This window comes from Boleophthalmus pectinirostris, unplaced genomic scaffold, assembly GCF_026225935.1.
Source record: "Boleophthalmus pectinirostris isolate CB_2022bp ecotype Guang Dong unplaced genomic scaffold, ASM2622593v1 HiC_scaffold_7, whole genome shotgun sequence".
NCBI classification, from domain to species: Eukaryota; Metazoa; Chordata; class Actinopteri; order Gobiiformes; family Gobiidae; genus Boleophthalmus; species Boleophthalmus pectinirostris.
In genome coordinates, this window is record NW_026571473.1 from 30,153,646 (window position 1) to 30,179,964 (window position 26,319).

General features: G+C 38.4%; 2 protein-coding genes and 1 long non-coding RNA gene across 5 annotated transcripts in view; all 3 read left to right on the plus strand.

Annotated features, from left to right (window-relative positions):
* nlgn1 (neuroligin 1) overlaps window positions 1–26,319 on the plus strand; it is a 733,956-nt gene that overhangs the window by 28,405 nt on the left and 679,232 nt on the right. The gene's annotated exons all lie outside the window — the stretch shown is intronic.
* LOC129411998 (paraneoplastic antigen Ma3 homolog) lies at window positions 16,565–20,273 on the plus strand. Its single transcript, XM_055164450.1, has 2 exons — window positions 16,565–16,765; window positions 17,381–20,273. The coding sequence occupies exon 2, from the start codon at window positions 18,017–18,019 to the stop codon at window positions 19,535–19,537; it is 1,521 nt and encodes a 506-aa protein (XP_055020425.1). The 5' UTR covers window positions 16,565–16,765; window positions 17,381–18,016; the 3' UTR covers window positions 19,538–20,273.
* On the plus strand, window positions 24,051–25,283 carry LOC129412000 (uncharacterized). The gene is made up of 2 exons (XR_008633523.1): window positions 24,051–24,230; window positions 24,846–25,283. It is a non-coding gene; the product is annotated as an uncharacterized LOC129412000 (long non-coding RNA).

Here is a 26,319-nt window from a genome sequence, read left to right on the forward strand (position 1 = left end):
ATTTCATTACGGCCGCTGCTGTTGGTAATAAACTTGTAGCGGGGTGCAGGAGCGTGTGGGGCGTCTCAGTGCAGCCTGTGCGCTCATTTGAAACCCGCGGAGACTCTACGGCACATCACAAACACACACGCTCCCTATGCACGGCTCGTCGTGTACCAGCGTGCATCACAGGGCAGGTTCAACTTCTTAAACATCCTACCTGTCCATCTGCCTCACGTCAGCACGCCACCCCTTGCCTTTTCACGCTCTCGCTCCTTCCTGCGTACAGCGAACACAAGCTCCTCCCACAGTGATTAGAAGAGCAAGACGAAACATGAAGGAAAAACGAGTCTAAATTTGTGTTACAGTGTTGGCACAAAGCAGGTCTACAGCATAGAGCGGATCTACAGAACAGACCTACTGCCACATTTGGCTGAAGTTCGCCTAACAAAAGTGCACAAATGCATCTTTGTTTGTCACGATGTGCGTTTGGTTTGATAAACGTGCAGAGGCTGGTGAATATCACTGCAAAACCAGAAAAGAACTCCAGTTTGGAACTTTAAAAAACAGGTTTAAAAATCTTCCTTCACTTTTTTTACAGTTTTGTGTAAAGTGCCAGAGGAAGTTCTCTTAAAGAAGAGGTTCTCAAACTGTGGGTGAGGGTCCAAAAAAGGGGCAGAGAGTGTTTCAGTGCAGTTTGCTCGACTTTGTATTGGGTAGATCATTTTAACTTGGTCATTTTGTAAGTAACTCACACGCTGAAAAAGTGTGAACACCCCTGGTCTATGGTATAACCCCCTCCAAAAACGTTACATATTGCATCATAGTTTGAAAATATTCCCACAGTGTTCTTAACTGTCTACATATATTCAAAGTTCAGTATAATTACACCTTTCTGATTGGCTCTCACAACAACTTCCTAATTACAAATGACTGCTTGCTGCGTTGTGATTATCCGCTCTTTATGCAGTACATTTCAGGTTAGCATTAGTGGTTAGCAATACCCCGTGGAGCTAGCAGGCAGGTACGGATCGGGGCTAACGTACCGCGCGCCCGTGTAGCAAGGGCTTTTTAAACACACTTGACGGGAGCAGCAGAAGAAGAAGAAGCGTGCTTGTATTACACAGCTCCAGAGACCGGGGCATCAGGTATAGCCGCCGTCCACATTCATCATTAGCACAGTTCGCACAGAGCCCAGAGGAGAGGACCCCGATGTAATTCTCACATGTAAGAAAAACACGCAGCCACGGGTACAACAGGTTTAGTTATGCAAAGGCAAAGCATGGGGAGTTTTAGCTTAAGTTATAGTGTAATATCTGGGCATATAGTTATTTTTTTCTGTTCTGTAGGTCTTTTATATTCAAATGAATGAATGATTTTTGAGGTCTTATAAAGTTTCAAATTAGGGTTGTCCCGATCCGATGTCCACGTGGTCTGAAATCTGCACGTGACTGTAGATTCGATCTGGACTCGGCCGTTATGGTCTGATCAGGTATCGGATAAATAATATATGTATATAACACACAGCGCACATAGGACACAACTGTTTTTTGTTTGTTTTTTTTGTTTTGTTTTTTACTGAGTCGCGGGATTTGCCCAGGGAAGTCCACTTAGCGCGACTGTCTGTCTCTCGCGCTGGGGCTTTTGGGCTGTGCCGTGCTCGGGTGCTGTTACCTGTGGTTCTGTGGCCCGTGTTCACACCTGTGCGGCCGGGGGAGAGAGGCTGTGGGGCTTCTGTCATCTTGTTTATATTTGGTAAGATTTTGTATAATTTGGATTTCATAGACGAGTCTAAATGTTTTAACATGCACATGCAAACATATAATATCAAATATACAAACTGTAGATTGTGCAGAGTCTAGTCTCAGGTCTGATCTGATTCTGATCTGGTTACTGTTTTGTCCAGTTCATTAAGTTTACAAAGTTACACATTCCAAGATCAGACTGTAGTAAAAGTCAAGATTTTCAACAATGATGATTCATGGTTAGAAAAGTTAATAAAATTAAAGTTTTAGACATTTGATTTTTCACAAGTTCAGTCAAATACTACACATGAAATCAAAACAATCTGATCCCCCACACATCCTGGATCTTATTCTTTACTCATAGTTCATTTCATAATGTTTTATAGAAGTATTGGATCGGGACTCAGTATTGGCAGATACTCAAAATCAAAGGACTCGGACTTCGGACTCTGGGGCAAAAAAATGTGATCGGGACATCCCTACTTCAAATGTAGTGATTTGGATACAGATTTGTGTTGAATTTTGCTTCTTTTTTTCTTCTCTAGCTTTTATAACCACAAATGTGTTCAAAATAAACTCTCAGCTTTTCTGCAAACACTCAAACATGCTTTTACTTTTCAGTCCACAGTTACAGATACCTGCTTTCGAATGAAGTATATCCACTTTAAAATATCTAACTTTACCACCTGGAATTCAGCTTTGTTTCTTTTATTAAGTTGTTTTATATCAATATTTCAATATTTACTTTCAATCTTAAAAAAAATGTTTTCTTTACTTTTTGTTTATTTGTATAGCACAATACATACACATACATAGTTGCTTTTTTTCCATTCTATAGGTCTCTTATATTTTCAAATGAACGAATTAATTTTGAGGTCTTATAAGGCTTCAAATGTAGTGATTTTGATACAGATTTGTGTCAAATTTTGCTTCTTTTTTTTTCTCTTGCTTTTATAACCACAAATGTGTTCAAAATAAGCTCAGCTTTTCTGCAAACACTCAAAAACGCTTTTACTTTTCAGTCCTGCTCAAAAATGTAGTGGAGTAGAAAGTGCAGATACCTGCTTTCAAATGTAGTAAAGTTAAAATCTCCAACTTTCCATCTTGGAATTCAGTTTTGTTTCTTTTATTAAGTTGTTTTAGATCAATATTTCAATTTAAAATGCCCAAATCCTAACATAATGATCCATGGTTGTCATAGATTATAACTATATATGTCTTCTTAAAAATAACACTTTCAATCTTAAAACATGTTTTCTTTACTTTTTGTTTTTGCACGTTTTTGGCAAGTTTATTTGTATTGCACAATACATAGGCATAGTTGTTTTTTTCCATTCTGTAAGTCTTTTATATTCAAATGAATCCGAGTTGTTGTGAGTTGTTCCTCACTTATCTTATGCAATCTGCACATCCCAATTATTCACCAGGATTCAGATTCAGATTCAGAAAACTTTATTGATCCCATAGGGCAGTTCATTTGCAGCGTTCTAGGAGCAGTTCTCACTTTTCACATGCGCACAAACAACCGCAGTGTGTCAGGAACTCAATGACAATCCACATATTACAGCGCAAAACATTCAGAAAACTGTACTCTTAGAATTAAGCAGTTTAAAGCAGAGAGAACCGGTTAGTCTTCCGTACAGGAGCATAAAACCAACACCTTGAAGGCATCGTGGTAAAGTCAGAAGCCAGAGGATGGAGGGGCTGAGCCAGGAGACACTTGGCTTCGCTCTTCCCACAGAGAACACAGCTCCCTCAGTTTGACCCCTGTGATTTTTGAGCAGGTTTTAACAATGTTCTGCAGTTTGTTTTTATCCTTCAACGACAGGGAGGAGTTTATAAGCGCTTGTCTCGGTAATGCTAACAAACACTAGCATGCTAACTGTGCACTGATGATATGATGGATGATAAAAGCTCTTTATTACTAAAAAATATAATAAAAAAACATGTATTCTTACTGGCTTGCCTTTGTGGAGGTGCATATATAAAACCATCCTGGTAAAGCAATAACATCTCCATGGAGACAGCCGATAGTGGACACTTCCGGTCCTCTGGTCAGGGCCTCTTGATGGACCCAAAGACTCGATTTAAAACTCGGGGTGACGAGTGCTTTCAGGCTGTGAAATGCCCTGCCCCTAACCCTACGTAAAGCAGACTCTATAGACTCTTTTAAAAAGCAGCTCAAGACATTGGTTTTTAGACAGGCTTTTAGTTGTTCTGTTCATGTTTATGTTTGTTTATATTTGTGAGTTTTTGTTTTTTTTTATCTGTGAAAAGTGCTACATAAATAAAGCTTTACTTACCTATGTACTTCATCAGAAACGTTACATAATGCTAGCCTGATTCATCAGCCGGTTTTACTTTGTTTCACTTCGTACAAACCGTTTGACCTCGCAGCCTTAGATTTCGTTCGCTCGACAGTAGGCGGGTACTTTTTATTATTTAACCAATCGCTGCTGTTTGGTCGTGACGTATGTAATGCGCCGCTAATGGGGTTAACCAGTATATTCAGCTTTTCCCAAATCCCATAGGAAGAAGGGCAATAACGTCTTTCCCCTTGATAAAATTCATCAAACATTCTCTTTATTCCGGCTTTAAATCCTCGATCTCGGGAATCGTTGACAACACTGAACATATCATTCTTCGCTGTTTGGCTGTTGCCCGAACTTGCAATTCCTGGGGTTTTTGTGAACCGTCTAGTGTATTTTGATTCCTGACCTAGTTGCTGGAGAGAAATGAAATTGAGCGGAGGCACTAGGTGGCACCAGCCTGGCGAACATAATGCATCTTTAACCAACCAAACTGGAAAATGTGCATATTTACAATAGACATGCCCAACTAAACATAACCTAAAAGTACAAAAATCTGTCTAATCTATAAAAATGCTCTGTAAAAATACTATATAAACTTACTTACTTACTTACTTACAGTAATATTTCAAAAGGCGGCAAATTGTCTGGTAACACTAAATACAAACTACTAACTAACTACTACTACTAACTACTGTGAAACTTCTGGGGTCTGGTTTCCATGGAGATGTTATTGCTTTCTCCAGAATGTTCCACAGTATGGCATTAAACACATCTCTCTTGCTTCTATTCAGTAACAAATGTTTTTATTGCTCAAAAACATAGCCTACCTTGAAAAAACACGCTTTCTTACTGTGAGCGGGGGTCGCCTCTCCACAGATCTGACCTGTAACTCGCTCCCTGCGGCGTCGCATGCGTGTCTCACCAGGCTAAGTTAACGGTCCAGATCTGCGGAGAGGTGATCCCGCTCGTAGCAGAATTAACAACGTAAACATCTCACGTGCAAGAGAGAGACGTTAATGCCGTACTGCGGAACATTCCGGGCAAAGCAGTTTATAATAATATAGTATAACATCTCCATTCAGACGATTAGCTGGCAGTCCCTCCGCCACAAAAGTTACATATTGCACCTTTAATTTAGTGGAACGACCTTGAGTGCTTTTGTAAACAGTTTTCTTGTATTTTTCTTATGTGTTTTTATTTTTATCTCCTTCAAACAAATGAACAGACAAACCGTAGCTCAAGGTGACAGCGCTGATATCCGCTCATGCATATTCATCACATTTTGCATTACAATAAATAAATAAGCCGCTTAGTTTCGACGTTGCCAGGTTCGGAAATTCGCCGTAGAAAGTCAGCAGCAGAGTAGTTCCACGAGTTAGTAAGTAAGTAAGTTGCAGTGGGTACATTTACATAGCCGGTCCAAATCTGATAACTGGGGTAATCGGATAACGCAATAATTAGATCTGATTTACGGTGTGTGTTTATATGCATGAGGGAAATCTGAGTATCGGAAACGCCTGGTGACATGTGGCAGTAAATCGACGGAGTAGCTGTTGTATTTGGAAGAAAAAGTACTGTAAATTTTAAAGGAGACGTGTTGTGAAAAATTGATTTAAGGAGAGATTTCAAGCATCATTTTTGTGTTTTCTTGTTTACAGTGATGGAAGAAGTACTGATATAAAACTAAAAAAGTAAAAGTAAAAGTATCAAACGAAAAAAAATCTAAAAAAGTATTAAAGTACCCATTAAAAATGTACTTAAAGAGTAAAATGTTAAAGTATTTGTGCATATTTTAAGGTGATTTTGATACAGATTTGTGCTGAATTTTTTTTACTCGAAACAACTGAAAAGTATTTTTTTCTTTTTTTTCTTGCTTTTATAACAACTAATGTGTTCAAAATAAACCCTCAGCTTTTCTGCAAACACTCAAAAATGCTTTTACATCTCAGTCCTGTTCAAAACTGTTGTGAAGTAGAAAGTACAAATACAAGCTCTCAAATGTACTAAAATAAAAATGAAAGTATTCATGTTAAAATCTCCAACTTTCCAACCTGGAATTTGTTTTAGATCAATATTTTCAATTTATATTCAATTATAACATAACTATAACTAATATATATGTGAAAAAAATCAAACTGACTTCTTAAAAATAACTTTGGATCTTAAAAATGTTTTCTTTTAATTTTAGTTTTTGCCCATTTTTGGCAAGGCAACTTTATTTGTAGAAGCACAATCCATACACAAAGTAATTCAAACTGTTTTACAGGATAAGAAAGACATTAAAATCAATACAAGCAAATCAATTTTCATTAAAAGAATCATTAAAATAGAAGAGGTTAGAATAAAAAACACTTTATTATGAGTGAAGATTACGCACAGAAACCTTTTTCCTGAACCATCTTCCTTGTCAAAACCTGTCATAAAAATCCGATTACTCCCATCAGATATAAATTAAAACATGACAACATACTGTATTTCAATAATCAGATAGCTCCAGAAATCCGATTATGATCAGATTTTGATGCGCATGTTACAAAAGCCACTGTAAAAGACCCGCTTTGTGTTGTTTATTTACATAAAGGTAAGTTTTGTCATGGTCAGGTCTCTTTCGATGTTTAAAATCACTTCTTTAATTTCAGTTTTTGCACGTTTTTGTACAATCTTCCTTATCAAAACCTGCTAGGGTGTGAACAGTCATTGAAAGTAGTCAGATTAGTCCCATCAGATGAACTGTTTACATGACGTTCATTAATCTAATAACTACAGAAATCCAGTAATGATCAGATTTGGGTTTGCATGTAAACACAGACACTGTAAAAGATGTTGATTTCGGATCAGATTTGAGCCCGCTTTGAGCATTTCGCTTCGTCCCCCGCGTGCACTTGGTTAGTTAGGTTAGCTTAGTGAGTGATGGGGGTGAAAGCATGAGTAACGGTAATTGCTGACTCTAAATTGTCCGTCCAGTGAATCAATGCGAGAGTGAATCGGTGTCTGTCTGTAAACAGAGATCAATCCTGCACAGCTCAACACATCTGACGCTCACAATGGAGCTATGGAGACGATCAATGCAAACAGTTCTGATGCTAAAGGACTTTTTTATACTTTTTTTTTTTTTTTTCTAGTATCCAAAGAGTATCCAAAACATTGTCTCCTGAGCTTGAATGTTCCACAGTATGGCTTTCTCTATAAAAAATACTGTAAGTAGGTTTAACAATATCAACACTAAGATACTAAAGGACTTTTTTTTTTTTTTTTTTTCTGTAATAAAAGGGTGTCAAGTTAAAATTGGTGCACTGTGTAACTTTTCTGTTAGAGTATCCAAAACATTGTCTCCATGGCAACTGCCTGAAAGCTTGAGAGTTCCACGGTATGACTTTCTCTATGGAAGGAAGTAGATTTGGCAATACCAACAATATATATATTTTTTTGCATTTTTTTAATTTTTTTTTTTTTACTAGAATAGAATGGTATCAAATTGAAATTGGTGTGCTGTGTAACTTTTCTGGTACAGTATCCAAAACATTGTCTCCATGGGAACTACCTGAACTTGAATGTTCCACAGTATGGCTTTTTCTAAAGTAGGTTTAACAATATCCACAATGAGTTTTGATGCTAAGGGGCATTTTTTTATGCTTTAAAAAAATAAAATAAATAATAATAATAATACAATGGTGTTAAGTTGAATTCGGAACACTGTGTAACTTTTCTGGTAGAGTATCCAAAATATTGTTTCCATGGCGACTGCCTGAGTGTGAATGTTCCACAGTATGGCTTTTTCTATGGAAGTAAGCAGGTTTTGCAATATCAACAATGCAAACCGTTTTGTTGCTAAAGGACATTTCATATCACAACTTTTGCTTTTCTTGTTTACAGTGGTTGAAGAAGTATTGATACTGGAGCAAGAAAGTACTAAAGTAAAAGTATCAAAATATCTACTTAAGTAAACATATTAAAGTACTTGTTTAAAAATGTCCTTAAAGGGTAAAAAGTAAAAATATTCCAGTAAGTAAAAATAAAAATATTTTGTGCATATTTTGAGGTCTTATTAGGTTTTCAAATGTAGTGATTTTGATACAGATTTGTTTCCATGGAGATTTCCTTAGTTTGAATGTTCCACAGTATGACTTTCTCTAAAATAAGTAGGTTTAGAGATACCAACAATGCAAAGGACATTTTTATGCTTTCATTCAGTAATAAAGTGGTGTCCAGTTGAAATGGGTGCTACTTTTCTGGTAGAGTACTGAAAACATTGTCACCATGGAGATTGCCTAGGCTTGGAAGTTCCACAGTATGACTTTCTCTATGGAAATAAGTATTTTCTTTTCTTTTTTTTTTTTTTTTTTTTTAGAAATTTAACCATGTACAATTTAATTAATGCAAGATAGTGGAACATTACAAGTGAAATAATAACATCGGTGAGACAAGAAGGTTACACTGTGCAACTTTTATTCAATTTTTTTCATTAATAGTTGGTTGGATTTGTTTAATAAAATCCAATTTAGGACCATTCTTTACGTGTGTATTGCACTTAACAAGCTCTGAGCACGCTTCAAAGCTCCACACTGTTTTCATTATTCATTCACTCTCCACACTCGGTCGTAAGAAGAAAGAGCCACGACCACGTTCAGGCTTAGACGAGGCGAGTGAAGTGTCTTTCCCAAGGACACAACAACAGGACTGGTTTCAAACTGCCAGCCTTTTTCTGTGCAGCTTTTAGGACACTGATTGCTAAGATGAGTATTTCTAGGATTGGATTAAAGGTGGACTGTGTAACTTTTCTGGTAGAGGGTCCGTCACCAGCTTCTCTCCATGAAGACGTTGCCTAGAATGTTCCACAGTATAGCATTTACCACTTATTTATCTCCACGGAGACAGCAGGTGGCACCACAGGGCCAAGTTACAGGTCAGATCTCATAGTTCAAGTTTTTAAGTCGATAAATCTTGTTATTGAGTAAATACAAGGTGGATATTTTTAATGATATTCTTGACAAAGCAACAACATCTCCATGGAGACAAGCAGAAAAGTTACACAGCAAACCTTTAAAGAAATATTTTGAGACATTTGTTCAGGTATTGAGTTAATTATGAACCACAATGTTGATCTAAGGCCAAATAGTAGAAACAGGCTTATTGCAGAACTCAGATGCATCACCTTACCTTTTTTTTTTTTAAACATGTTTTTACTCTTGACAAATAAGTAAACATTTTTAAACTTGCATATCTGTGAATTTTGTGTAATTTTTGTGCAAGTACAGAGCACTGGATGGAGATAGGAGGTAGGTGAAAACTGTAATTTTCTGACCATGCAAGCCTCAAAGACAAAACATGACTCATCAAACATGCATCAACAATACAATTTTGACTAAACAAAGGTTGAAGGATTATTGTTATAACATGGTCCAAAGCTCATAAAAGTCAGTTTTAGTTTGTACTTTTACATGTGCCTGAAAATGTCACTAATATGCAGTGATGGGAGAACACTTTGAAAATGTATTTACTTACAAAATACTGAATACCTGCATTAAAATGTATTTTGTAACATATTCTGATACATGGTCCAATCAGAAAACTGTATTCTGAATACTTCTACATCATATGAAAATGCAGTATAGGACTAAAAACTGCGTTATGTCACACATCACACTCACCACAAGAGCAGAATTTATCATTTATAGTTTATTATATTTTTGTATTTTATTTGATATTAGAATTTTATTTATTTATGCATTTATTTTATTAATTTATTAATTTTATTTTATTTTATTTTTTTTCGATGTGAAACAGGTGGTAAAAAAAGTTGTAGGGAGTAATTATCTGTTACATAAAGGTGAGTTGTTGTACAGTTGTAGGGAGTATTATCTGTTACATAAAGGTGAGTTGTTGTACAGTTGTAGGGAGTATTATCTGTTACATAAGAATGAGTTGCTGTACAGTTGTAGGGAGTATTATCTGTTACAAAAGGGTGAGTTGTTGTACAGTTGTAGGGAGTATTATCTGTTACATGAGGGTATTGTTTTACAGTTGTAGGGAGTATTATCTGTTACATAAGGGTATTGTTGTACAGTTGTAGGGAGTATTATCTGTTACATGAGGGTAGTGTTTTACAGTTGTAGGGAGTATTATCTGTTACATGAGGGTATTGTTGTACAGTTGTAGGGAGTATTTTCTATTACATAAGCATACGTTTTTGTACAGTTGTAGGGAGTATTATCTGTTACATGAGGGTACTGTTGTACAGTTGTAGGGAGTATTTTCTATTACATAAGCATACGTTTTTGTACAGTTGTAGGGAGTATTAACTGTTACATAAGAATGAGCTGTTGTACGGTTGTAGGGAGTATTATCTGTTACATAAGTGTGAGTTGTTGTACAGTTGTAGGGAGTATTATCTGACCACATGAAATAAAAATATATTTTAATACTAAAATAGAATAATAAATATACTTAAAGCGTACACTGCAGCATATTTTTTTTGATTCTAGTAAAGTAAATACACTGTGAGTCTGTATTCTCGGTACATGTACAGTATTCATTTTCTTTCCCAGCCTTTCTTAATATGGCTATGCTAATACCTCACATCAAACCACAGCCATTATGAAAAGTACCAGGATGTCGTCCCATTTGGAAGACTCCGGATCCTTCCTTACAGCTGTGACACATTTACTCCTCATGCATATTTCAGCTGAGCACATTGTGAACAACGAGCGCCGTGCAAACTAACAGCTTTCCACATAGTTTCCATTTCACTCGCACTCATTATTTATGGCGGCGCTCGCTCCAAAAAGCCCGCGCCGCGCCGTAACGCAGGCAGCCATTTTGTCCCGACGATGATGGAGAACCGAGCCTTGCGCCGACGCTATAGGCAATAATGCGAGCCAGTCGTGAAGTGCTACTCAAGACTGGAGATGGGGTCGTTCGGCGTTGTTTGTTTACATAATAACGGGAAGCTTCGTCGTGGCAACGGTACGCAGGGTCTCGTCGAGAGCGAGGAGGGTCAACGCGGAGAGGGGAGGCTGTAAATGTATGCGAGGTGCAGCGGATGGCCTCGTAATGCCGATCATCTTCTGAAAGAGCTTGAGTTGGTCGGGCGGTACGGCGGATGGTTTGAATAATACATAGGTTTGTACGTATTTGCGCTTTTGGGTCAACTCCCGTAACCCCGTGTGAGGCGAACAGCTCGAGAAAACACTTGTGGAGGTGTAGGAACGCGCGGTTGGCCTATTCAAACTGTAAACACATTAAGATTCAGTCGTTTCGAATTCGTAATGAGGTCTGTTTAAAAGCACATTGTGTAAGTTTTCTGGTGGAGGCTCCGTCAAATGCTTTTCTCCATGGAGATGTTGAATTTTTGATGAAAATGTGATCACACCGTTTCCAGTCATCAATATTATGAGTCTGCATATTACTTTTGCTGAAGGTTTACAATTCTATGCATTATTTATTCATTTCATACTCAGGGGAGTGCGTTTCCTTGAGTCTGACGATACAGTACATATCATGATACTAAAACAATAGATGATATATTGTGATTTATCAATACCGTATTTTCCGCACTATAGGGAGCTCTGGATTATAAGGCGCACTGTCATTAAATGGTCTATTTTCTAACAACTTTTTTCACAAATAAACCGCACCGGACTTTAAACGAAACAACAGTTTGATGGGTCAGTGGGACTTTGTTTGGCGCGTTCACGGTGACTCTCAGGTTTGTTCAGTTGTGGCGTGTAGGGAGGGTGCTGTCTGGGACCGCTGGATTGTCGGCGTGTTTCAGTGACTCAGTTGTTCAGTTGTGGCTAAAAGTGGCACATTGCACTCGCTTTTTCGGTTCGTTCCTCCGTTCCGTTCCTCGTCCGCGTGGAGTGATGAGTTTGGCTGCGGGTGTGTTTCGCTGCATGGTCGCTGTCTGCTCCGTGCGTGTTTGCGCTGCGAGTGGTGCGGCTTTGTAGTTTACTGAAGTCGTGCTGGGACACCTGAGTGGATTCGTGTATGCGCGCCCCAGAATCCAGAGCGCCCTAGTCGTTTTTTGATGGGGTTGGGGGCTTAAGAGCTCGCCCTATAGCCCGGAAAATACGGTAATTACTTCTAATAATAGTCATCGACACCTTCAAGAGAACACAATTGTATGAAATAGTATAATTTATTATTAAAAATCCATTTGGAATTCAACCATTTTTAATTGTGCAATGAAGTATCACAATATATCACTGAATCGATTTTTTTCCTTACACCCTTACTTCATACACAGTGATCAGTTTGGAGCTTTTTAATCGGCAGGTCTACAGCCGTCTATGGTAGAGTGGAGTTCAGAATTTGAAGTCTTGGCAAATTTCAAGTCAGGAAGCTTATTATTAAAAGCCATATCTAGGCTTTCAAGAGAAAAAAATTGCAATCATACATTAACATTCAGTCATTTCTAATTTATAATGAGGTCTATTTAAAAGTGCACTCTAACTTTTCTGATGGAAGGTTTGTCAAATGCTTTTCTCCATGGAGATGTTGGTGCATTGTCTGGAATATTTCACCGTATGGTTTAAACTTTTCTATCTTCATGGAGACCAAACCAGACCAAGTTACAGGTCAGATCTGTGGGGACGCGACCACAGCCTCAGCTCAGTCAGAATGCCTGTTTTTCAAGGTATTTTTGAGCTACAAAACCACTTGTAATTGAATAAATGTAAGATAGAGATGTTTAATGTCATGGAGCAATGACTTATATCTATAGAAACAGACCAGAAAGTTACATAGTGCACCTTTAAGACATGTTATAATGTTATTACCTCCTCAAAAACATACTTAAGTTGCGTTTTTGTTTTTTTTGTTTTTTCCACACATTTGAGAAATCATTTTTTGGTATTATTATTATTATTTTTTTAATTCTGTTCCACTTTATGATGTCATGAAAAGGTAGTTTTCAAGTTAACAGCTACTTTTTTACATTTTGTTCAGTAGACATTGGCTATTTCCGGAGCTGAAATCATCCAAATGATTCTAGTGAAGGTGTATGGAGTTTGAAAACGCATTGGAGCACTTCCTGTATTACCGCATGACATCACAAGGTGAAACAGAGTATTTTCTTTTTGAGAGAAGAACTCGGCCTAAATATTCAGGTTTGTGTGTTAAATGTGTGAATGAAACAAAACACAACTCCAAGTCTGTTTTTGATGAGGAAAGACTATAACATAGATCAGAAAGCAGAGTAATATGGGCCCTTTAAAGTGCGCTTGAGGGATGATGCAAAACTGATTTCGCTCGGTAAAAAGAATCATTTGGGAGGTGGTAAACAGTAATTAGCTGCAGAGATTTGGAGAGAGCGTTTAGCTAATATTTGAGGCTAATATTGAGGAAAATGGCAGGGTTAGAAGACTGGCAGTTTTGAGGATATAATGGGCACGCTGACAAGAGATGATTTGGGGGTTAAATGAAATCCATGAATGCATCCAAGAAATCTCTGAAGCATAATCACTTATAAGAGGGTAGGCATTAGGGGTGTAATGGTGCATGTGTTTGTGCTGAACTGGCTCGGTGCGGGACGTTCGGTTCGGTGCAGGTCTGTGTGCGAGTGAGTTTGCGCAATTTGTGTGTGTTTATATTCCCCCACTACATGTGCAGCTACAGGGAAGGCTCGACTCTTTAATATTAACAAAAGAACTCGTCTGTGATTGGGGTGGCAGTGTTTCCCGCAGCGCTTTATAGTTAGGGCGGCCACCTTGTCAACAATTGCCTACGTCCCTTCGAACTATCAATCAATCAACAGCTTTACAACTTTATTAATCCCAAAGGGCAAGTCAGTTCACACATCTCTGGTCATGCACAATCTATAAATAAGAAAGAAAAAGAAAAACAGAAGCTGTGATTGATTAATTGAACCACGTTAATCCTCGCAAAACTATGGTCGTCGCGTCACGGCCTTCACTTTTGCCTTCCGCTGGCACAAAATCTCCACCTCGCCCCCCCCCATTGACGTAACTGCAGCAGATCTGTGCCTGGTTGTTTTTTCTGGCCAAAAATATGAAGATTGAGTAAATGTTTATGCTGGAACTGTTAGTGCTGCACTTTACTTTTTGAAAAGTTTTGTTTACTGTTTACAAGGGGGTCCGGTCAAGTGGTAACGGAGGGAAACAGGGGCAGATTTTTTACATTCAAATAGCTCTTATCCAGAAACTAGAGGGAATATTGAAATAAGTAAGGTATTAGAATGTAGGAAAGAGTTACACTCCAACAGGGTAAAGTTAAACCTGTGATATTCTTTCAAGTTGTTGACCAAAAATTTAAAAACTCATTTTGGTAACAGAGGGAATGAAATATGCAGCACTTTTTGGGCAATAAATACAAACAGTGATGACTAGCGGTTTTCACTTACATATCCTTAACAAACTAGTTTGAATATTTGCTTCATATATTTTTCTACCATATGGTACAAGATTAGGTTGAAAAACCTCTTACTTTTTGAGTTATGAGATTTTTTTTTAAGGTCATGGTAAAGGAGGGAAAAGTAACGGAGGGAAAATTGTGCAAGCAAGTAGAAGGTGCATGATTTTACATCATTTGTCAGCTTTTTTCTTCCAAATACTTTAATATTACTTCAAAATGAAAGGAAACTATTTCTATAAAATATGTCAGTCCTTCCAAGCAAATTTTTATCATTTTAAATATATATTTTTTTGAAAAATCATGTACCTTCATCAACAGTTCAAAAATGGAATAACACAAGATATGATGAAATACATCCATTTATTTACATGATTTTTGGGTCTTTGAAAGTTGAGAAATAATGTTTGTTCCATGTTTCATACATGGTCTGTTTAAAACATATGTAACTTTAGAACCAAAAATGGTACAGAAAAAAGTTAAACAGTTTCATAAACTAGAGCACATATGTATCTGTTGAATACATTTTTATATCAGATGCATTAACTTGAATTTTTGGCCTTGCTGTATACTTCTGCTTGACCGGGACCAAATAATACATTTTTTTCCTAATATTTCATACACGCGTTGCTTATTTGAGAATATTTTATTTCACTTATTAGTATTAACAAGCAGCACTTTGCATTTATTTTATTTTCCCGTTTGTATAATGTTAAACCGAATTGTTGGTTTAACAAAAACACAAACAAACAACAAGCAAATGGTTTAGCACTTTGTTCCTATACTGTACCGTAAATAAACCGAACCGTGACCTCAAAATGTACGCACCAAACCGTGATTTTTGTGTACCATTACCCCCCTAGAAGGCATACATTATTTAAAGTATTTTGCGCTTTGAGGATATAAACAGACTAATACACAATTTCTCAAAATGTATGAATGAACCATAACACCACTCCGCATATGTTTTCGATGAGGTAGCCACACTCTAACACATCTTAAAGCTCAGTTTTGCGTAATACAGACGCTTTAAAGTGCCAGTAGCGACCCTGCTGTAGCTAAGGCGCGCTAACTCGAGCTAACTGCTAATTGAGAACACGCCGGTTTCCTCCCCTGCTTTCTACGTCCGGATATCTTCAAGGCAACCGCAAACACGCTATAATGTACGCTGATGCAACCCGGCGCCTCTTGCATAATTGCTCGCCGCGCGCAGTTGGTGGTAAGACGAATTTGCTCTAGATACGCATCATAAAAGCTAACCGTAGCATCCCGTACTGTATGTGGCTTAACATAGGGTCCGGGTAGTCTCTCTGATGTCGCTCGGGATGGAGGGACGATGAAATTTGCTTTTAACTTTGTGCCAAGTGGCTTTAATTATGCTGTGATGTTAAATTGGGTATGGAGGGCCGGAGCAGGAGGCGTTCGCGGGGAGACTGGCCCCGTGCCGAGCTATAGTGGAGTCACAGATACAGGCTGCAGAGAGGAGGGCTGCTGATGTCAGGTGTTGAAAGCGTAACATTTAAATCACGTTTTGAAAGTGTTATATTTGCAGGAAAAAAAAAAAAAAAAAAAAGACGCATTTAAAGGTTTACATGTTGTTCCAGAAGTGAATTTTTCTGAAATTGTGATCACATCGTTTCCAATCATCAGTGTTATAAGTCTGCATATTATTTTTGCAGACGGTTTACAATTCTATGCATTATTTATTCACTTTATACTCGGGGTGTGCATTTCCTGGCGTCTGACGATACAGTACATATCACGATACGCATGTCATGATTCAATACATCATGATTTTTACTGCCAGAATTTTGATTTCCTTTTTAATAAATAAATGAATGAATTAATTAATATGTAATATGCGACTGAAATAAAATTTTGTGGGGTTTTTTTGGTAGTCAACAGGTAGGAACTGTTGTTGTTTTGTTCGGTTCTGCTGGACCCCTTTTTAGAGAGGCACACCTGGTTGAGAAGTAGTAGTGTGGCGTGTCGGTAAACCAAGTCAATTAAAGTTAAAATAAAGTGAACGAACTTGTGTTGAAAGGTCATTCTACCTCCAAAGTATGGGTCAGCCAGCGATGTTTTTTATAACTGTTCATGTCTTTATTTTGTGTCTTTTATATTATACTTTTCTAATTGCTTAATTATTTTCAGTGTAGCCCACGTCTCATATACTGCCCATTCAATCACTCTGCCATCCAATACCATCATTTCACTCGCTCTGCCACAAGAGGCGCTGTGTTTAAATGTCGCCGCGGCATCTTGTCACTCACTTCCTGCTCCGGCTTGGACTGGCAGAAACGACAGAAACACCGCTCAATAAACTCATCAAATCACAACTGAAAATTGCCAAACTCAATGGTGAGTCAACTAAAGACTTTATTTACAAGACCGCATTGTCCGATGTAACGAAAGAAGCCTCAAAAAAGTTTAATGAAATAAAAACGGCACTTCCGCATTTGCCGCGACGAACTTTTCAGTTGTTTGTTGTCCCAAACTTTATAATATTGCATTATCAAGTAATATTATTTAAGTCTACTTCAAGTAGATAGATTAATTTATGAACTGTATGAAGGAAAGCTCGATTGATTATTTTGATTACGAGTTTTTTAAGTTAATAAGGGCTAATGAGTGTGCTCCATTCATCTAATTGGCTGCCAGCCCTGTCACTCAACGCACTGAGTCACATTTGGGTAAAAAGAATGAATTATGGAGTTTTTATTATTATATTGTTGCGCAACTATAAACTATAAACTATGAACTATGAATTATAATTTATGAAATGTGAATTATGAATTCATGAACAATGAAATATTAAGTTTGAAATATGATTTATGAACAATGAATTATGAAATATTAAGTTTGATTAATTGATGGAATGAAATGATAAAATTAGCTAATTTGTATATTTGAATATTGAATAATGAATTGTGTCAAACTATTTATGGGTTTTTTCCTGTGACCTCTGTTTTATAGGTCAGGTTTTTTTCCCCCTCCCAAAATCAATGATTCCTCTACTCCAGAGGTGGCGAGCTATATCTGAACCTACAGACCTGGTAGGATTGTTTTTTTTCCCCTCCTCCCTTCTCCTCCTAAGTTGGATTATGAACTTTTAAAACAAAAGGAATAAACATTTGCGTTTCGTTTTGCATCTCCAAACAAAGGAATGAACATTTGCGTTTGCGTTTGCGTCTCCACAAGCATTGAACTTTTTGCGTTTGCGTTCCCAAGGAAACTTTTAAAAAAAAAAGGATTTCGAAGTAAAAAACTGAGAGAAACCAAGGATTTGCGTTCAGACAAAAGAACAAAGCAAAGGACATTTAAAAAGAAGTCTTATTTGTGTTATTGTGTGGTCTTTTGCCACAATTTTTGTTATTCATTGTACAATATTAATATAATTATCTTTAAATCAGATCTATTTGTGTTGTTTTCTGTCATCTATCACAAGCTCCTCCTCAAATCTGGTTCTTCTGTTTACATTACATCCATTGCACATCTCACTAGTCTTAACACATAAAATAAAATAATAAAGTGTTACATTTGGCGAGCTAGCCAGGAGCTTGTGTTGATTGACAGTATTACAGTTTAACGTTTTGGGGAAAAACTGCAATTATGGAATTTTTTGAGAAGTCGGGGGTTAATGTCAATAATTCTGTGAGTGTTTCTGGTATTACACATTCATCAAAAGATAATGAAATACTAGATATTCTGAAAAAGTATGGTAAATACAAAATAATAGAAGTAACTGACATAACTCACCCCCTTGCTAAAAACCTGGTCATTGAGTTTAAGAGTAGTTCTGCTATGGCAGAATTAAAGAAAATACTCCCATATACACACACTTCTGAAAGTGATCCAAATCACACGTATTATGTTACAACGATTGAAAACACAGCAACAACTGAAACCCCACCCCTCAACTACATGGATGAAATCAAACAGCTTGCACGACGGAGTGGACAAAAATTTGAAATTGTGCTTCAAGATCTCATGTCACAAATAAGTGAGCACTTGGATACTGCAACTGGTGGAGAGGAAATTGCACAAAGAGTGGAACCTGAACCTCCCTTGCCTGGCCAGCAGGGGGAGTTTAAACATCAAATTCCACTCAGACTTTCTGAAGCAGACATAAATCCACCTCAAATTCAAAAAATGGTTGTGGAGCATGTATTAAAAACTGAAGAATGTGCATCACTCTCTATGCCCACCTTAAAACTCCGCTCTTTCTCAGGCAAGATACCAAAACCCCCACATGAAAGTGATTATGAAACATGGAGAGCACATGTAGAACTGTTACTGGCGGATGTGAATCTACCTCCACTTCATGTTACCCGGAAAATTTTGGAGAGCCTCTTATCCCCAGCAGCCGACGTTGTCAAAGGGTTGAAACCTGATGCCCTGCCTTCACTCTATCTGCGAATATTGGATTCAGCATATTCCACAGTGCAGGATGGGGAGGAATTATTCGCACAGTTTTTGAATACTCTGCAAGATCCTGGAGAAAAACCTTCCAGCTATCTGCAGCGGTTGCTGTTAACTTTGAATACAGTTGTCCAGCGTGGTGGTGTCACAGCAGCTGATGTTGACAAATATTTATTGAAACAGTTCTGTAGAGGGTGCTGGGACAATGGCATTATCAATAAGCTGCAGCTGGAACAAAAGAAAGAACGACCACCACCTTTCTCTGAACTGCTTTATCTGTTGAGAACCGAAGAGGATAGGCAGTCAACAAAAGAAGGTCTGATGAAAAAACACATTGGTTCCAAGCAGCGTGCCACCCTTCTCTCTCAAGGTGCTTGTCCCTACAGCCATAGTAACGATCCAGATACTATCTCTCTCACACAACTCAAGAAACAAATGGACATGTTGCAAAAGCAGATGGCAACACTTCTTGCTCAAACAAATCAGAAATCCAAAAATACTTACGGCAAAGAATACAATACACTTGGAAAAACTCAAAATACAAACAGCCGTCCAAGACCTGGATTCTGTTATAAGTGTGGTGAGGATGGACACATTGTTTCAAATTGCAACAAACCCCCTAATCCAGCACTTGTACAGCAAAAGAAAGCTAAGTTGGCTCAAAAACAGGCACAATGGGATCAAAATAATAAACAGAAATTGTTAAACTAAACTCAGTCTCTCCTGTGGGGCAAGCAGAGGCTGCTTTCACAAAGTGTCCCAATTTTGGAACTCAGAAACATTTCATATCCCTGCCACGAGGGCTTGTTGGAACAAAATGTACAGCTCGTGTCACTATCAAAAATACTCCATTTAACTGTCTACTGGATACAGGATCACAGGTCACCACAATACCAGAGTCTATCTACAATACATTTTTATCAGAGCACACACTCAGACCTCTGGATGAACTCCTTGAAGTGGAGGGAGCTAATGGCTCATCAGTCCCTTATCTGGGCTATATTAACTTGGACATTACCTTTCCGCCAGATTTCCTGGGCACGCCCATTGACATTTCCACTTTAGCTTTGGTGGTGCCAGATCTTAAACCCTCTCATCAGTCCCTTGTTCTCATTGGAACTAACACTTTGGACATTGTCTATGCTGTCCATAGCCAACAAAGTCCTGGTTTTCGACCTGTTCCTTTTGGTTACCGCACTGTACTCAATATTTTAGAACAAAGACACAAATCCAATCAGAAAGAACATCATGGACTGGTGAAACTTCATAGCCACACTGCACAAACGGTACCTGCCGGGCAGACCATGGTGTTAGAAGGCATTGCTGTGTCACACTTAATCACTAATGAAAAAGCAGTAATGATTGAACACCCTACATCCTTTTACTTACCTGGTGGTCTAATGATCCAGACTTGTCTTGTTGATTTTCCAACCCAGCAGCACCCCGTTTTCTTGCCAGTTCCTGTCACAAATGAATCCAACCATGATGTTACCTTACCTCCTCGTGCTTTGCTTGCCGAAATCAGTGTTTTCCAGTCAACTGCTTGTGCCATCCAAACCAACTCACAAACGACAAACACCTCACCTACACCGTTGTTTGATTATAAGTTGGACAACCCTGCACTCACACCTGAATGGAAAGCCAGAATCATCAATAAACTCAATAGCATCCCTGAGGTCTTTGCTAAACATGACTTGGATTTTGGCAGAACTGACAGGGTAAAGCATCAAATAAAGCTTACTGACCCCACACCGTTTAAACAGAGACCACGACCCATACACCCACAAGATCTTGACGCAGTTCGGCAACATCTTCAAGAGTTGTTTGATTCTAAAGTCATCAGAGAATCCGACTCACCTTTTGCTTCACCCATTGTGGTGGTAAGAAAAAAGAACGGAAGCGTCAGGCTCTGTATAGATTACCGGAAGCTCAACTTACAGACCATAAAGGATGCTTATGCACTTCCTAAGCTTGAGGACACGTTCACCGCACTTTCAGGGTCCCAGTGGTTCTCAGTTTTGGACTTAAAATCTGGATATTATCAGATAGAGATGGAAGAACAGGATAAGTGCAAAACTGCTTTTGTGTGCCCACTTGGGTTCTGGGAATTTAACCGGATGCCCCAAGGAGTTACCAATGCTCCGTCTACGTTTCAGCGCTTGATGGAAAAGTGTGTCGGTGAAATGAATCTAAAAGAGGTGCTCGTCTTTATAGATGACCTAATTGTTTTTGCGCCTACTTTGGAGCAACATGAGGAGCGACTCATGAGAGTTCTTAACCGCCTTAAGGATTTTGGCTTAAAGCTCTCTGTTGAAAAGTGCACCTTCTTTCAGAACTCCGTACGCTACCTTGGACATGTTGTGTCCCAGAATGGGGTTGAGACAGATCCAGAAAAGTTACAGGCATTAAGATCATGGCCTGTCCCAAAGAATCTGAAAGAATTGCGATCATTTCTCGGATTTTGTGGTTATTACCGAAGATTTGTTCAAGGATATTCCAAAATCGTACAACCATTACACCAACTAACATCTGGATACCCACCTTCGCAGAAAACAAAAAAGCCATTTGTGAGACCTGAAAACTATTTCAATCCAAAAGACCCATTGGGGAACCGCTGGACATCTTCCTGTCAACAAGCATTCGAAACAATAAAAGAAAAACTTACCTCCGCACCCGTTCTCGCCTTTGCTGATCTATCAAAACCTTACCTTTTACATACAGATGCTAGTTCAACAGGACTAGGTGCCATATTATATCAAGAACAAGACGGAAAAGAACGAGTGATTGCTTATGCCAGCAGGGGCCTATCCCGTAGTGAGTCCAAATATCCAGCCCACAAGCTTGAATTTCTTGCCCTGAAGTGGGCAGTTACAGAAAAATTCAGCGACTATCTATATGGCACTACTTTCACCATTGTAACCGACAGCAATCCCTTAACCTACTTACTCACTTCGGCAAAACTTGATGCTACAGGCTATCGCTGGTTGTCTGCTCTGTCCACCTACTCATTTAAAATCATTTACCGGACAGGCCGGCAAAATGTGGATGCGGATGGTCTTTCCCGCAGACCTCATGGTGACCTCAAAGCAGACTTTGTATCAGAGAAAGAAAAGGAAAGAATACTCCGATTCGCTGAGCAGCATCTTGAAAGTCCTAATGTCATAAACATAGACCAATGTACCGTCCGAGCACTTTCAGAGAGAGACAGCTAGTCTGTAGTGCTCCTGATTACGCCCTTATCCATTCTTTGTCCATGTCCACCAACAGTATTCCAGACAGTTACTCTGAAGACGAACAGTTTGCCTTACCTCTGGTTCCTCAGCTGAGTCCAGCTGAGATGGCTAAAAAACAACGTGCTGACCCAATTCTGAGCCACGTCATATCACAGTTGGAAACTGGCATATCACCACCCCCTCTCTTGAGAGAACAGTTACCAGAGCTGCCACTTCTTCTACGGGACCTAAATCGATTGGAGCTCCAAAATAATGTCCTAGTTCGAAGGAGGCAACTTGGCGACCAGCTACATTACCAACTTGTGCTACCCCAGGAGTGTCGCACGGATGTTCTTTTCAACTTGCATGACAAGATGGGGCACATGGGCATTGATCGAACCTTGGATTTGGCGAGGAACCGATTCTACTGGCCTCGCATGGCTCATGATGTCCAAGCCAAAGTTAAGATGTGTGAAAGGTGCGTAAAACGCAAAGCACCGCCACAGAAAGCTGCACCACTGATCAACATCAAAACCTCACATCCCCTTGAACTCATCTGTATTGATTTCCTGACTCTTGAACCAGACAAAAGCAACGTCAAAGATATTTTGGTCATCACTGATCACTTCACCAAATATGCCCTTGCCATACCCACCCCAAATCAAAAAGCTAAAACAGTTGCAAAAGCTCTCTGGGACAATTTTTTTGTACATTACGGTTTCCCTGAAAAAATACACAGCGATCAAGGACCAGATTTTGAATCCAAAACAATCAAAGAACTCTGTACACTGGCTGGAATCACCAAAACCAGAACAACTCCATATCACCCACGCAGCAATCCAGTTGAAAGATTTAATCGAACTTTACTTGACATGCTCGGAACCCTAACAGTACAAGAAAAAACCCACTGGAAGGACTTTGTAAAGCCACTTGTCCATGCGTACAATTGTACACAAAATGATACCACCGGCTTCACACCATACGAGTTAATGTTTGGTCGACAACCACGACTTCCAATAGACCTTGTTTTCGGTTTACCAGTCATCAAACCTTCCTTGAATCACTCAGAATATGTCCAAAAACTGAAATCTACATTGAAAAAGAGCTACCAACTGGCAGCTGAAAATGCAGAAAAAATCATGCAAAAAAACAAAACACGTTTTGATACAAACATCAAAGCATCTACACTCGATGTTGGGGATCGTGTTCTTGTGCGAAATGTCAAGTTGAGGGGGAAACACAAAATCGCGGATAAATGGGAGTCTCAGGTGTATGTGGTGGTAAAGAAGTCAGGCAACTTACCAGTTTATACTGTGAAACCTGAGGATGCAGAAAAGCCACTAAGAACTCTGCATCGAGACTTGCTTTTACCTTGTGGCTGCATACCTGTTACCTCCAATGTACAGCCTGTGCCTGTGGCAAAACCTGTAACACCTCCTTTACCACCTGAAGATTCTGACATTGATCATTCCTCTGACGATGAACAGATTGCAAGATGGTACCCTGAACCTGTTACTGAACCAGTTCGATTTTCTACCACTGTGACACTTCCCAGTTCACCTGAAATCTTTGCTCCAACCAGTTCCGAAAATCTTGATCCGCAACCACCTGAAACATTAGAACACGAACCTCTAGGAAGCCCTGAACCTGCTTTGTTGCCAGAACTGTCTATACATTCCGATCCGGTGCATGACATTGATGAGGCTGCTCAACCTGAACCTGAAATTGACAGCAGCTTACACGAACCTAACTCTGACTTGTCATCACCTGTCGACGAAACAGAACAACGTCCCACTAGAACCAGACGACCACCAGACAGATTTCAATATCAGCAATTGGGCCAGCCAATTCTGAAAAGCATGCAAACGATCTTCGAAGGACTTGGAAAGGCTCTGTTTCTGGCAGTGACAGATCACGACATCTCGTCCTCTGGCCAACCATCAGCCCATGTACAGGGACGTACATGAGGTCAGGGGGGGACCCTGTAGCCCACGTCTCATATATACTGCCCATTCAATCACTCTGCCATCCAATACCATCATTTCACTCGCTCTGCCACAAGAGGCGCTGTGTTTAAATGTCGCCGCGGCATCTTGTCACTCACTTCCTGCTCCGGCTTGGACTGGCAGAAACGACAGAAACACCGCTCAATAAACTCATCAAATCACAACTGAAAATTGCCAAACTCAATGGTGAGTCAACTAAAGACTTTATTTACAAGACCGCATTGTCCGATGTAACGAAAGAAGCCTCAAAAAAGTTTAATGAAATAAAAACGGCACTTCCGCATTTGCCGCGACGAACTTTTCAGTTGTTTGTTGTCCCAAACTTTATAATATTGCATTATCAAGTAATATTATTTAAGTCTACTTCAAGTAGATAGATTAATTTATGAACTGTATGAAGGAAAGCTCGATTGATTATTTTGATTACGAGTTTTTTAAGTTAATAAGGGCTAATGAGTGTGCTCCATTCATCTAATTGGCTGCCAGCCCTGTCACTCAACGCACTGAGTCACATTTGGGTAAAAAGAATGAATTATGGAGTTTTTATTATTATATTGTTGCGCAACTATAAACTATAAACTATGAACTATGAATTATAATTTATGAAATGTGAATTATGAATTCATGAACAATGAAATATTAAGTTTGAAATATGATTTATGAACAATGAATTATGAAATATTAAGTTTGATTAATTGATGGAATGAAATGATAAAATTAGCTAATTTGTATATTTGAATATTGAATAATGAATTGTGTCAAACTATTTATGGGTTTTTTCCTGTGACCTCTGTTTTATAGGTCAGGTTTTTTTCCCCCTCCCAAAATCAATGATTCCTCTACTCCAGAGGTGGCGAGCTATATCTGAACCTACAGACCTGGTAGGATTGTTTTTTTTCCCCTCCTCCCTTCTCCTCCTAAGTTGGATTATGAACTTTTAAAACAAAAGGAATAAACATTTGCGTTTCGTTTTGCATCTCCAAACAAAGGAATGAACATTTGCGTTTGCGTTTGCGTCTCCACAAGCATTGAACTTTTTGCGTTTGCGTTCCCAAGGAAACTTTAAAAAAAAAAAGGATTTCGAAGTAAAAAACTGAGAGAAACCAAGGATTTGCGTTCAGACAAAAGAACAAAGCAAAGGACATTTAAAAAGAAGTCTTATTTGTGTTATTGTGTGGTCTTTTGCCACAATTTTTGTTATTCATTGTACAATATTAATATAATTATCTTTAAATCAGATCTATTTGTGTTGTTTTCTGTCATCTATCACAAGCTCCTCCTCAAATCTGGTTCTTCTGTTTACATTACATCCATTGCACATCTCACTAGTCTTAACACATAAAATAAAATAATAGTGTTAATGTTTGATTTGGTAAAAAAATTCGTTTAGAAATATACCGTAAAAAGAACAAAATACACAAATTATTTAGACACTCAATAACTTCTTGTTATTATATATTTATTGTAAACAGGATGTACTTTGATTTTGTGAGAAATTTAAATTTATCTGGACCTGTTTTCAGTTTAACCGTTTTGAATTGTGCAATGAAGTATCACGATATATTACTGAATTAATTTTTTTCTTACACCCTTACTTCATACACAATGATCAGTTTGGAGCTTTTTAATCGGGAGGTCTACAGCCGTCTATGGTAGAGTGGAGTTCAGAATTTGAAGTCTTGGCAAATTTCAAGTCAGGAAGCTTATTATTAAAAGCCATATCTAGGCTAAGTGTTTTCAATAAGACAAAATAAATAAAATTTAACTGGAAATTGCAATCATACAATTCAAGAAAAAAACTCCCTATCTGTGAACCTGACAACAATGCAAGTTAGATTTAACGTGCAGAGTAAATCTTTGTAAATGCCTTAAGAATAATGGTGTGTAGGGGTGGAACGAGATACAGTTTTCACAAGATTGGATCTACAAGAACGACACAAGATCAGATTTTGACATTATTTAGTCTATAATAAATACATTGTGCAATCAGTCTCCAATTTTAGCCTCACAATTTGTGATTTATTTTACTGTGTTCCATCCCTCATGGTGTGTTGTTGTATACAGAAGGTAATAGCAGTGGTGAAGTGGGTTGAACGATTACACACTAACCAGAGGGTTGCAGGTTCAATCCTCATGAGGACCTTACACTAATTAAATATGTTCAGGTTAAATCAGATCCATCCATTTTGAGAAGATTTGTTATGTGTTTATTTATGTTTTAAGAGGAGGAAAAAAATTGTATTTTCAGTGTGTACTCAAGTATCAGTTTATTTCC